At 38.2% G+C, this 14,479-nt stretch overlaps 1 protein-coding gene across 20 annotated transcripts in view; it reads left to right on the top strand.

Moving 5' to 3' along the window:
* Nucleotides 1-14,479, top strand: part of MANBA (mannosidase beta) — a 75,410-nt gene that overhangs the window by 40,771 nt on the left and 20,160 nt on the right. For 17 of the 20 annotated variants that reach the window (XM_052775456.1, XM_052775475.1, XM_052775466.1 and 14 more), the window contains 5 exons: nucleotides 1,279-1,497; nucleotides 2,765-2,929; nucleotides 4,708-4,852; nucleotides 10,760-10,902; nucleotides 12,691-12,948. In XM_052775456.1, the coding sequence (XP_052631416.1) occupies nucleotides 1,279-1,497; nucleotides 2,765-2,929; nucleotides 4,708-4,852; nucleotides 10,760-10,902; nucleotides 12,691-12,948 (930 nt within the window). The other 3 variants (XM_052775481.1, XM_052775489.1, XM_052775450.1) reach the window with 3 other exon arrangements.

Here is a 14,479-nt window from a genome sequence, read left to right on the forward strand (position 1 = left end):
TACATTCCTGCTTAACATCTTGATTCTAGATTTCTATATTCAGTTAGGTTTTTTGGAACTGAGTTGTTCGTAAAGGTATGGTGTGGTGTTTCTGTTATTAGCTACGTGAGCTGGATGGCCAGTGCATGTGCGGCAGTGAGGTGTTCTGGTTTGATACTGTTTATAAGTTACAGTTCACTTGTGCAGTGCTGCTGTCCAAGACAGACCCTTTTTTATTTTAAACCCATAGAATAACTATTTTGAGTGCCAGAAGGAACCATACAGTGAAATAATTTCAGGTCCTGTGTAATGCAAGCCAGCTGAGGAAACCTGTAACTTCTAGCATTACTGGACTGTATAACTCAAAGACTTCCAAGTTTGAGCTAAAGACTTCAGGGAATCCAGGATATCTTGTAGTAAATAGTAAATTGTTTCAGTTAATTATTAATTACTCATGTCAAAAAAAAAAAAGATGGGGGAACGGGACTATTTCTTAAAATGAAGCACGTCTAAGTGCTTTGCTGTATTGGAGCCAATTGCTGTAAATTGTGACTGGTAACTAACTCAGGCCTCTATCTTACTACAAGTAGGGTGCTAAATGAATTATACCTGCAAAAGGATTCCTTCAGTACTTTGTAGGGTACTGCTAAAAGATTTAGTATACTAAATCTACTGAGGCTATAAATAAAGGCAGCTCTGAACGATTTGAAATGTAACCCTTCTTATAGTCTCATCTATCTTAACATGCAGAGCCAGCCAAAATGATAATAATCTGCAATGCTACTATGCAAGCATTAGTAGCACAATACCTTGGCTTTGTTAGGACTGAGTTTAGGTGACTACTTAATAAGAAAGGGGAAAATCATGGCCTTGTTCCTGCAAAAACACTGCAAAAGTAATGATTTTCCATAAAGAAGTCATAGTACTCAAATATTAATGTTCCTTGAGTTTATTTTTCACGAGGCACACTTAAAATAGCTTTCATTAAGAATTTAGAAGCATATAAAGATAGAAAATCTCTAGATGTGAGGAGAGAATCCCTTAGAACAGCACAGCAAGCAATATCATGCCCAGCTGTCCTCCAAGAACATAAATAAGAAGTTAATTAAGCAAGTAAAGATGATGTATGTCAGAACACAAAGTGGAATGTTTCTTAGGTGGTGACTCAGAAGTTTGGAAAAGCCATGTTCTCCCCACCCCCTTTTTCAAAACGTGGTCTATGTATTCAGATGATAAAAGCCAATCGCTTTGTTGAGGGGGTTGTGTTGTGTTTTGTTTTGTTTTGTTTTTAAATCCCAGGAAGATAAGAGTCGTCCTTTTATTGCATCCAGTCCCACCAATGGCTTGGAGTCAGTTAAAGAAGGTTGGCTCTCCCAGAATCCTTATGATACCCATTATGGTGACACTCACTTTTATGACTACAGCAATGACTGCTGGAACTGGACAGTGTATCCTAAAACTCGTTTTGCTTCAGAATATGGATTTCAATCCTGGCCTTCCTTCAGTACAATCAAAAAGGTAAGGCTGGGCTTCCACACCTTACTGTCCCTTCTGCTCTCATTCAGTGAGATTCTCTTCCCAACAAACTACAGCATCTGAACTGTAGTTGGGATAATACATTGTTAGGTGGAGTATGGCACAGGTGGGATAGAGGTGTGTGATGCTGTGGAGGAAGAGGATGAAACTGGACTGTTTCCCTCCTCGTTATTCAATATATTTACCGTTACAAGAGGAACCAAGTTTAGATGAGAGACTATTATGAGACTTACTAATAGTAATTCTATTTAATATATAGCTTAGTAATTACTGCCTAACATCTGTTTCCTTTTGCTGTGTCTAAGGAGATGTGTTCATTTAGAAAGAGAAGAAACATTACAAATGCTGAATTGTGCTAAATTCTAAAATGTATTGATTTTTATCATTTTTATCAATTTCTTTTACTTAAATAATTTGTTTCTTTATGTACTGCATAAAAGAGGATTCGGTTTTGTCTCCTGTTAAATTTAGATATTGTATATTCTCTTATTTATCTAGTTGTAGCAGAGATATATCATGCTGTTTGTCCATTTGTTCAGAGAGATGAAAATCGTGTCGATACTCATGCATACAACTAAAAGGAGTTCAGAATGTTTCTTTCAATTTGCTGGGCAAAGTATATTATCTGAGACATAATCAGTCATTCATCCATATTAATAACAATGAAAATTATTCAATCCCACCTAAAAAGGAACAAATCTAAATAAAAAGATTTTATAGAGATTGTAATTACAATGAAAGCTTGACAATAATAGCTGTATGAGCTATGCTGCATTGTTGTCCTTTGTTTTCAGATGCAGGTTTTGAAAATACACACATTATTAGAAATTACAGCCCTACTAACTTCTGTAACTTTTATGCCTAAATGTGTTTGACTAGAGTACATTCTTCCATCTTAATCTAGGGTGTTTCTGATTTCCTATGAATGCAAGCAAACCTCTGAGGTCCCTTGGCTAAACTGAACCTTCGGACAAATAAGTTAACTGCTGTCAATCCAAAAGTTGCTCTTCTGGGTTCAACAGCAATGTCTGTTTTCATTTATTTGTACAAGGAGTATAAACAAATGGTGTTATTGATTAAAAATCCTTGCGTGACTGCATGAGGCACTATAGAAATACACTACCAATTTTAAAGGTTTTGGGTGATGTCAGCAGGCTGTAATGGATGTCCTTTCCTGAATATCCTGTCAGTCATTAAATGCACATTTTGCCTTTTCATTCTGATCTCTTAGTTTTGTGTTTTTTAAAAGGTTTCCTCCACTGAGGACTGGTCCTACACAAGCAATTTTTCTCTCCATCGACAACACCATGAAAATGGCAATGATCAGATGCTTCAACAGATTGGTCATCATTTCAAGCTTCCCCAGAGCACAGATCCCATAAAGAAGTTCAAAGATACGATTTACCTCACTCAGGTAACAGTGATGTCTTCAGTATAAGTAGCTGTCAATATTTGTTCTATTAGATACTGTCAGCGGTTAAAACTGGGCCTGTTCTCTTAGGTAATGTTCAGTTATACAGAAAGTTTCTGCACTGAAGCATTGGAGAGTCCAGTTTAATTTGGAACTAGCTTGTCTCTCATTTATTGGCGAGAGACGCCAATTTTCATCATAGAAGGGCTGGAATGCTTCTTGGGGAATTTCCCAGAAACTGGCTCAACTGGGAGAAAGTCTGGCTGCTGGCTGCATGTGCTACCTTGGTCCCTGTCCCCAGCTGGGCCCACTCATGAAGCTGGCAGGGGATGCAGGGATGTGTGGGCCTTCCTTGGTACCTGATTGTTCCTAGTGCTACACTGTTACTCCCTGTTCCAGGGTGGGTATGTTTTGCTCTTCATGTGGCCCTTGTAGGATTACTCTTTGATTTTTGCCACCAGAAATACATGAGCTTTTGAAACAAGATTGTTTCTAGAGAATGCAGTTCTCTGTGAATGAGATTATTAGTAGCTTTTATTTTGTTATGGTCTCAGATACTGATATTGTAGAGAATCTATTTTGATTTGGGTTTGGTTTTTTTTTTCAAATCAGTAGGTTATATTTTGCTCTTCATCTGTAGTAGTTTACCTCATGCTTGTTTCTGTCTTCATGATTTCTATGTGACTTTTAAGTGATGTTAAGTAACTTTTTAATGCTATTTGGCAAGTTTAAAGTGCTGTTACTTTTTGTTGTGTTCCAAGAATTTCAGAAACACTCTTGATGGGAATAACTGTACATTCACTAAGTTTTTAATATTTGAGAGCTGTTGTCAGCAAGTTTTATATAAAAACAAAACAGCTGGAGAACTTTAGGCACTGATGACAAGAGCACAAGGATAGATGATGCTGTGAAATTGAAAACAGGGGTAAAACTTGTGCAGTGAGGTCCTGACTCAAAAAGGTGTGTGAGGGTTTCTGGAGGGTTAAGTCTGTCAGGGCATTATTAACAGGTTAAACAATTTAAGAATACTAAAATAAGGATAGCAAAAAGGATAAGGAAAGTAAACTTGGCTCTAGTGGTTAACTAGAAGTGTTATCTTTACCTTTTGAGCTAGCCTAAAGAATAACTTTTTTTTTTATTTTGAGACATTCTTTTAATACCTCCCCAGCCTAGTAATATACTTTGTGAAGACAATAACAGGCTGCTTGGCTTCTATTGAGAACTTGGCCAATGATAAATTCTGAAAAGTGTTTTTTAAAGACAAGGTGAGGAAGGAGAGAAGAAGTGGGAGTGCGGGTGAAAAAAGGTTGCTCTTTCAGTGCACAATTTTGACTGTATACTTGGAATGTGTGTTATGTTCAGAGTATAGGTATGTGGATACCATGGTAATGTATACTGGAGGTAGTGCAGCATAATGTCATTTTGCAACTCTTGGGATTTTTATTTGCATTAATTAAAAAAAAAATATTTAAAATTTATTTTTCTTTCCCTTGTCTTCCATTTGCCTTTCAAAGACCCTGTTGCCCAGTGATCTTCACTGGATGGAAGCAGGAAGTAACCCCTTCAGAGTTTTTCTAAAGATACTGCTTGTAAAGCTGTTGGGAGCTGCTAGGAATAGATATCCTTCAAGCAGAGGCCCACTGCACTGCAGGTCTATACTCTTGAAGTCTCAAGTTTAAAGTTATGTGCCATTGCTGTGAAGTCTGTGTTGTGTGTTAATATATACACAAATGCTTTACAATGCACCAATTTTTTTTTTTTTAATGTGTTTGTTGACCAAGGTGATGCAGGCTCAGTGTATAAAGACAGAAACTGAATTCTATCGTTTTAGTCAAAGTGAAATAATCAAGGGAGAGGGACACACAATGGGAGCTCTGTACTGGCAACTCAATGACATTTGGCAAGCACCTTCGTGGGCTTCCTTGGGTAAGTTTTGTGAGTCTGGTAAAAAGCACCAGCTGTCAGTCTTTTTTTGTTTTCCTCATCTGGAGGTATCAGAATAAGAAGTATGGCTCTGCTGTCTCTCTTGGGCAACTTTGCAAACTTCGAACGTGTTTTTGTCCATCCTTTAGAAATGCTTTCCAGAAAAGTGTTTTTCAGGATTATCCTAATAGTCTGAGAAAGTGGAAGAGGGTGAAGAACAAATCAATTCTTTTTCTATAGAAGTTTTTCTGTTTAAGTTCAGATTTAACAGCCACTAACTCTTATCCTTGTTTTAGCAAGGTTTAGTTTAGAGAATGTAAATTGTATTTCTTAAAAATACATTTTTTTGTTTAAGCAGTATTCTGATTTTTTCCAAGGAAATAATATCATTGAAGCCAGACAAAGCTGCCTATTAGGAAGCAGTGATGGTTAAGATTGAGGGCATAACCCCCTTGGTGAGGTAAACTTTCAACTACCCTTGCTTTTCTTATGTAGAGCTGGATCTTCCTGAAACTGTGTGTTTTTCCCAGAAATTTTGCATTTTTTGCAAGTTTAATTCTTTTAAAATTAGAAAGATCAATTCTTTTAAAATTGGAGACTTCTAAGAAATTCTGTTTCCAAAAGGGCCTGTCCTAGAAATCCCTGATCATATTTATTGGCTCAGCTGTACAGATGCATGTGTGTACCCAGCCACCCTGGGTAAGAATGGACAGAGAGGGAGCTAGTGGGATAGGAGGTTAAGAAGGAGCACCGGTGTATAATTATGCTTTCCATAACCCCAACAAATTTGGTTGATTTTGTTCTCCCCGCCCTCCATGGTAAAATGATCAAAACCTTTCCCTTCAGTACGCAGTAGTGCACTGTCAAAAAACCTACAGAACTGTGATCCTGTTCTGAGCAGGATGGGATTTAGTATGTAAAGGCTAGGCATCTAGATTTCTTCTGTAGTCAGTTGGGGGAGGGATGGTTATCTCCAGAGTGTGATTCATTGTGTCCTTAGCTGTCTATTAAGTGGGATGAATTATCTTCTCCACGCTGAATTTGATTTTCATAGAACATCATATGACACCTCTCACCCAGCATAGCTTCTGAGAAACTCTTTACAGGAGAAGATGACTAGCTGAGATTTGGTGTCTAACTTAGTGTCAGGTGAGGTGAATCATTCTTTGTGACTAAATTATTCTGCTAATATGCTATTTATGCATGTGATATCTCCTTATATATTATATGTAGGGGTTTTTTTTCCTTTTAGAACACAAAAATGGAGTAATCAGACATATAAAAAGAGAAGTCACTTAGTAAGAAATAGGGGAGGAATGTGTGGTGTGAGGGGAGTGGCTGTGTTTCATGTTCTGAACATTTTGTCTAGACGTCATTTTGAAATGAGCAAGCTGTTCTATGGCAGCTGTATAGACTTGGGTAGATTCTCTTTCAATTTTAGTTAATTCTCACGTATTCTGTGTTTGAAAATCTTTTTTTAAGAATTTAATGTGTGAAGAAGTATGAGTGAACTAGAAAAAGCTAAGAGTTAGTGTGAAGTTCTTGATCTGTCCTCAGAACAAAATGCCATTTGGCCTTGCTTTAAAAAAACTTAGCCCACCCCATCATCCCCCTCTTTCTCTGGGAGATGTTTGCCCCTCTCCCTTTTTCTTTTTGTTCTTTTTTTTTTTTTTCCCCTTTATTCATCCAAGCAAAGTAACTGCAACCAACAAAGGGAAACAAACCAGTAGAAGAGACAGGCTATTTTATTTAGATGTTAAGGCAGTGGTCTAACTATAATGCTCATCTTTCTGGACTTTCTAGACTTGTATTAGGAAAGGAAATATCCCAATGTTTATTTTTATGATTCTAGCAATGGCTGATGCTCTTAAGCTTTAAGTGCCTCGAGAAAAAAACACTTCGAAAAATGTCTCTTTGTAAAGACAGGTGTATTGATAGACGAAGTGATCATGGAGACCATAAATGCCTTTTTTTAAGTACAGAGCTGATGTCATTGTAGAAAATATATCAAATACTTGAATTATTCATATGTTGTTGAAGTTAGTTTACAGAAAAGAAGCTCAGCAGAGATACAGCTGTCCCTTTGTTTTGTTCTGTTCCCTCAGTGGAATGAGGAAAGGTTTAGTATTCATTTAATTAGGCAGTGTGGTAGAGGGATTTTTGAAATGCTAATGGATGAAATTATGCAAAACTTCAGAGAAATTAGTTTTATTTGCACTTCAAAAACACGTTTCTGCATTTTGTTAGGTGGCACAGTAGTATCACCAATGAGTGCTTCTTATTTAAATCTGTTATTTCACAGAGAGCCATGGAGGGGCTTACATAGTTTCCCATACAAAGCGGAAGTGTTTCCTCATGAGGAGGGGAGGGAAGAAGGTAGCAAATGTTTCTCCTTTAAGAAGTTTGCTTGGAATTGAATGAAAACACAGCACAGCACTCCTGTCATAGTACTTCTGCATTCAGTTTTGAACTAAACAGCTTTTACCACAACTGGGTTTTGATTGACAGCACCTAGCTGTGGAGCCAGTTTTGCCATGTTGAATGCTTTAGCATCTATGCAGTGTGTTTTGGTGAAGAGCGCTGTGATACACATGGTGATTTACCTCACTTCCACACAAGTGTCACCTTGAGGTACCCAACTCAGTTGTCATGAGATTCCCTTGAACAGATAACTGGCTTTTATTGCAGGTTCAATGTTTAGAGTCCCTGGTGAGCTGAAACCACAGGCTATTATGAAGAATAATAGAACTGAATTCATGAGACTGAGGTGAGGAAAGAACTAGCAGCATGTTTCTCAGGTTGCATTTAATGGTGTGAAGTGATTAATTTAAAATCCGTTCCAGGGAGAACTGTTTGTTCTCACTCCTGCTATCAGTATAGAAGGCTTCAGGGAAGAGTCAGAAAAAAGGGTACTAGGGTCTCATTACAAACCTAATTTTAGTTTCCTGTTCTGAAGTTTGATACCGCAGAGAGTGCAGACCCCATGTTATTATCAGGAAAAAATTGGGGAACTTGGATTTCTTTAAGAATTCGTTTAAATGTGGGGGGAGGAGGAGAAAAGCACCCCAGGGCTGTTTTAAATAACTTTCGGCTGTTGCCTTTGGGCATATGTGTCTGTAACAGGAAAGTTTAAGCACTGAGATTTCTCACAATAGCTACCTGATCTCCAGATTTCTTACCTCCATTTTGGGGGCAGGAGGAGTATTTTATATGCAACTTGCCTATTTTTAAATCAAGAAATGTGACTCTGGTCTTAAGGAAATCAAGACAACAGATGAGCTGAAGAATGTGACTTGTTTTAATCAGTGAGCTTCAGTTTTCTGTGTTGTCTGAAGTTACTTTGACAATTGTATTATCAAGATCCTGTTGCTGGAAAAGTTATCTTTGGAAGACCCTTTCTGTGTGAAACTGCTCCAGCAGTTGAGCTTTGGTTCTTCAAAATGGCTCTCGTTTTTTTCGGAAGGGAAATGTCAACCTTAGAAAGCTAATTGAGGTAAGCAGACTAGTGGTGTTTTCAAACATCCCAAAACAATAGCTGTAGTAGTTGAACCCTAGAATGAATTTTGAAATGGTACAAACTTTTATGTGTGTGGCTTGTTTGCTTTTGTTTGTTGGTTGGGGTTTGTTTTTCCCGTGGAAGTCTAATGCCAAGTTTAGTCTGAGTTGTTTTCTCCACTGTACAGGTTTCTTGAGGACCTCTGTATCTGCTGCCTAGGTAGCAAACCTTCTGTCTTTCCCTCTAGTAACCACTGCAAGGTGGTTACATAATCCAGTTGGAAGTCAAGGCACAGCAGAACTTGAGGGTTGGGCCCATTTGAAAAGAAGTGGCATTTTATATTACACTAAGTAACAGAAACTGCTCTACTTCAATCGCGTTATTCATTTTCACATTTAAGACAGTTGAAGCCTAGATTTTCATCAGGTAAATTAAGCTGAGGAAAAAATTCAAGTCAGCAGGCATTGAAACTTCAGCCCATGCTGGGTAACTTGTCTGAGCTTGTCTGGCCTCTGTCTGAGGCCTGCAGTGAGCAGCATCTATTGCACTGACAATTGAAATTCCTGAGAGTCTTGTGGCAGTCCTGAGGGCTTCAGAGAGTTCAGCCCCTCCCAGAGCCTGAGGTTAGACATAGTGCCCATTTCTCATACAAGGCCCATTGCTTTATTTTTTAGATCAGATGCTGCCCCACAGTTTACTCTGTTTCATATAAGCCATCCTCAATCCAAATCTCTCATCTTCTCAAGTTTCACGGCCCTGAAAAGTAATTTGTTAGCACTCCCTGTTTTTGGCAGAATTGTCCTTTAGACCACCAATGTTTTCTGCCAAGAATTGTCCTTGGAATGCAAGAACGTGGCTTCATTCGCATACTAAATGGCACCAATATGCTGAGTATGTTCATCAGTTTATCAACAGTCTGTTTTGAAGAAACTCAGCCGCCTCTCCTGAAGTTTTCTTTCAGACTTCATCTCTTCAGTTTGCTTCAGTGCTATTAGCTTGAATGCTGGTGGTGGTTTGTTGGCAAGCTTGATCTCATAGCACAGTTGAATCTTATATGGGTTTTCCAGGCAGATATGAGCTTTTCTGGTCTGTTCTTCAAGCTAGCTGGTTGTGAGCTTGCTGAAAACAAGGTGATGTGCAACATGCCAAGTTGCAGCTAATGCACGTTGCTCTCCACAAAGTTCATTCATGTCTATGTGGAGTGCAGGCAGAGCATGTTCAGGTCTGCCTGTGAAAGCCACAAACACACCCTTTAAAGACTACATCACTCTGGATGAAGTCCTTAATTATGAAATATTTGAAAGTGCTAAGAGCTTTGTACAAGCACCGAAACACAGAGGGGTAATTAGTTACAACAAAAAGGTATTACTTCAATTATTTTTCGACATCCCTGAACTTTAAACCTGTTGTATAAAACAAAGAGCCAGAAACAAGAATGAAACCAGTGTCTAACTTTTCTTTCCTTATGAGATGATGCAGCTGACTTGCTACTTCTTTTTAGTGCTGTTTCAATGACTAGATAATGGTTGAGCAAAGACAGAGTTAAAATGCTGACAGTGGGTGCTAGATGGAAAATTAATAGAAAAAGAAATGGAAGCAGTTTCTCTTTGGTTGTGTGGCAGTGTTGCATCTGGCAAAATTGCATTTTTTGGAGAGGACACAATGTTTGATGGCTTTTCCAGTTTGTTAATGGCAGACTATCAAAGTATTAAAAGTAATAACACACAGCTTTCCATCAAATAGGCAAAGCAAACTGTTTGGGCATGTCTACATCATGTGTCTGCTAAATCCCATACAGTAAGTGTTGTCTCTAGATTTTGGCAAATTCATTTTGCCTAACTCAGAGCTGTCTTTGGTTTGAGAACTTGTTTTTTTGTTTTCATTGTTATTGATGTTCCTCTAAGGAAGAACTGAAAGAGGAGGACTGAAAAAAGGGGAAGAGAACACTTTGTATAAGCACCGAAAGTCAGACTCTACTGTCTCTTTACAGTGGTGGTAGTTTGTGGCAATACCACCAACGCCCATGTGTTTGTCTGGATTCTCAACAACATAGATGCTCCAGCTACTTGCTTAATATGTAGTACCCTGTGCCAGTTTTTTTAATGTCACTTGTGTTTAAGGCTTTTTTTTAATGGAGCAAAAGCATAGCAATGATAGGACCAACGCTTAAAAAATGTGACCTTTTGGTGAAGCTCAAAAAAAATCTTGAAAGACCATCAGATCCCTTCCAGAGCAAAGCCTTGGCTGGAAGAAAACAAGATTAACTTCAGTTATTCTCTGCACCTGATAGAGGTGAAAAAGGGTGGAGGGGGATATTATATTGCCATAGCAAGACCAGAAAGCACAGGAAGGGATTGTATGCCAAGGCAATCTTGGATTCAGTCTGAATCTTTCTCCCTTTTAACCCTTTTCAGAATATGGTGGCAAGTGGAAACTGCTCCATTATTTTGCCCAGAACTTCTTTGCACCACTGCTGCCTGTGGCCTATGAAGACAAAGGTGTGTTGTACATTTATGGTGTCTCAGATCTTCACGCGGACCGCAAGCTGACTTTGAGGGTAAGTGACACCTCTTTCACCACCCTTGTGTCCGTCCCACAAAAATGTGAGGAGCTGAATGAGCACATCTTTGTATAGGTAAATTTCAGTAACTCCATGCTCAAACACAATGAGGTGCAATTCTTCTCTTTAATCTTCTTAGGGGCAACACTATCCTTTGTTATAGTGGTGCGTACTGCTTCACAGAACAAGGAATTAATTGCCTTGCTTATAGCCTGTAGGTATGAGCCTGAAATTAACTATTCTGTTATAATCTTAAAGGGATTAATGGTTAAATAGAACAAAGTGTGAAAAATGGTACCTCAGTACTTAACAAAACTGTTCCCTGGGTGTTAGAACTAGATTAATTGACTAAGTGGGGGAAAAAAAGGATTGTACCATTAGTTGCCAGTACTCAAACTACACTGCTTTGGGGAAAAGAACTAGATTATTTTCTGAAGTATCAACAGAACATCTAGGTGTACTTTAATTGCAAGGTCACCTATGCAATGTCACCATTTTACAATTGATGCCTTAAGTGTTTTCTGATAATGCTGTAGAAACTGTTAGGATTTCTTAGGCAGTATTTGGGCTGCTGAGTTGCCCTGTAGAACACAGTCTTGCTTTTCAATTTGTTACGTTTTGTTGCTGTTAATCGTATGGCAACCAGATCCCAAATGAATTTAGGGGCCTTTTGCACTATGAGATACAATTCCTGACGTAAAGGGTGTCCCATGTGAGAAGGCTGGGAAGGATGGAAAAATAGACATGGAGACCTGGAATGACTCAGTAGTAATTTCGGAACTCGTAGTATGAGTATGTCAATTCCTAATTCACTGCTCTGTTTGGCAGGCTGCCATGAATTTTCAGATTTATAAGGTTACTTATATATAGTAATATATAGTATAGAAAATGATTGCAATTTCTGGATAGTCAGTTCTTAGAGTAGGACTGCACATAATGAAATTGATTATTTCTGGTCTGAGTTATTGTAATGGGCTTAAATTCAGATTTTCTGATAACGTCAGAGAAGCATTGGCAGTAGGGTAGTTCTGGTGAATATTATATTTTGCACTTCAAGAAAATTTGGAACTTTAAAACTTTTGAAAGGAGTTAAGATCTGTTTCTGACTGCAGAGCCCTGTTAAGGTCAAAAATAACCTAAATTGTATGAAGAGATAGAATGCTGTAATTCTCATTGAGTGCCTATCTTCCAAATTATGCTTTTTTTAAAAAAAAACTTAAGGGTGCATTCATAATGCATGTGTGATCTCTGGGAATGTATATTTTACTGTATTAATATAACTTCCATAATCCCTTTTAAGGTGATGCAGCTTGCTTCTGTTTAATGGTGATTGTGCAGAAGCTCTAGATTACCCAGTTGGGTTACATCTGATAACACTGAGCAATCTCAAGAAAATCCTTTGTTTGACTTTTTCCTCTCCTCCCTGATTGAAAAAAAAAAAAAAAAAAGAGTCAACAAATTAGTCACTTACTTACAAATTCCATTTCCCAGCACTCCCTTGGCAGAAATTGCCAACCCCCTCCTCTCAAGGAGCCTGGAGAAAACAAAAACCCTTGCAGATCAAGAACAACAACAGATCTAGACTTCTTGTTAGGTTTATATAATCTAATTATTATGCCATATCCATTGTTTAAATCTTTGTGGAGTTTCTTGCTAGGTGGAAGTCAGCTGGTACTGTCAGGAGAACATCTCTTGCAATAAGCAATCTGAAACCTAGGATGCTAGGTTGTTTTCACAGATGTAAATTTTCTTCTAAGCTTTGTGCTCTCTCAACATGCTTGATAGGTCGTTGTACACGCCTGGAGTTCTTTGGAGCCAGTATGCACCCTTGCCAAAGACGGTGTGACTGTTAAAGCACAAAGTGCTGTCCTCATCTACAAGGAGTCCATAAATAACTTGCTGGAAAGATGCAGAAACTGTACCAGGAAAAGCTGTGTTATTACTTTTTGTCTTGTGGGAGAAGGTGGGCTCCAGAGTCCTATGAACCATCACTTCCTTTCATCTCTAAAGGATGCTGTAGGATTAGAAAAGACCCATCTTAGTGTAAGCATTAGTCATGCTAAATTACTGTATTTGGTTTTGTTAATCTTACTGTTTTGAGTTGTTTGCCCTGCTATGCAGTGTCCAATTCCACTTAATGTTCTTTCTCTTGACCTGTTGCAATTCTAGCTTCCATGTTGAGTTCAAAATCAGACTTTTTTTTTCCTGTGTCACTATATGCATATCTAAATAACACTGGTGGTTTGTTTTGTTTGGGTTTTTTTTTTTTTGGTGGTTTGTTTTGTTTTAAATAGTGAAGTCTCCGTTTCATTTGTTTTGTCTTTCACCTGACTGCTGCAGCATTGCTCCTTTCATTCTTTTTGTCCCTAGATAGCAAATAGCATCATGGCAAGTGTTTTGGCTTGCAGACAGTACTGTATGTCAGTACCAAGTGATGCTAGTTCAGTTGAGTATGGAGTGCATTATTGTCAGTGGTTATTTCCTCTTGAAGTGCTCAAACTCTCAGGTCAGTCTACCACTGCTAATGTGCAGTATTGCATGCTCCTTTCCTCCTTCTGCAAATCCTTGCCTTCCAGCTAAGGGTTCTGATTTGCATAATAGTGATTATTTCTTAATATCTGGCAAGTGTGTCAGTCTTCTGAACAGGCACAAAAAGCATCAGTGTTGTATAACACTGTCATTTAGTCCATTTGCTGCTTTTCCCTAGATTTCTTCCGCTCCTAGCAAGCGTGCTCTATATATAGAGAGCAAGCACACTCCGTGTGTGTGTACACACACATTTTGTTAAGTCTCACTTCTTAGCATGTAAATCTTACTGCAAAATTCTTAATCAGCAGATTGGCAGGATGGGGACCCGTGTGTTCTCACATTTGGCTTCTAAACTGCAGCTTTGCTCTGTAGAGCTAAACTAAACAAGGGGGGAATAGAGGTCTTTAATCTCTTTGAATCTGGACCAGCATAATTGCTTTACAAAAAGAAAATGGGCCAGATTTTCACCTCTTATCTCTTTCATGGCAGCATGGTCTGCCTCCTGAGTATACAAAGGAAAGAAATCAGCCTGGTTTTATTTTTTTTTCAGCTGGTGGCACAATCTGGAGTCTGAGTCATGCTGGGTTTTTTTGTGGATGACATCATCAATAATAAAAGCTCTGCACCTGGAGCATCATTGGGAAATTTCACTCCTTTTTCCCATGGCTCTGTTGTCTCCACAGTACTAACTAATAAGGATAGCTAGCAAGCATAAAGGCAAAGTGGTTATTTTAAGAAAGTATGCAGCTGTGATTTAAAAAATTATTCTGTTTTGTGAGAAGCTGGTGCTTCTATACATAGTTACTAATGAACTAACTAGACTTTCAAATACATTGCTAATCCAAGTGCTACTCTTCATAGCATTGCTTTTAAAAAACATGACAACGTGTTTCTTTAGAAAACACAAAATGTAAAGGATGTGTGCTTTTTCTTAAAAATGAATAGTGTTGTCTGTCTTGTAAGCAGGATGTGTTTTCTGCACTTAACATAATTTGTCTGCTTTTTATATATAGTTAATTGGTATTTGAAAATGATGTAGCATATT

This window comes from Harpia harpyja, chromosome 2, assembly GCF_026419915.1.
Source record: "Harpia harpyja isolate bHarHar1 chromosome 2, bHarHar1 primary haplotype, whole genome shotgun sequence".
NCBI lineage: Eukaryota > Metazoa > Chordata > Aves > Accipitriformes > Accipitridae > Harpia > Harpia harpyja.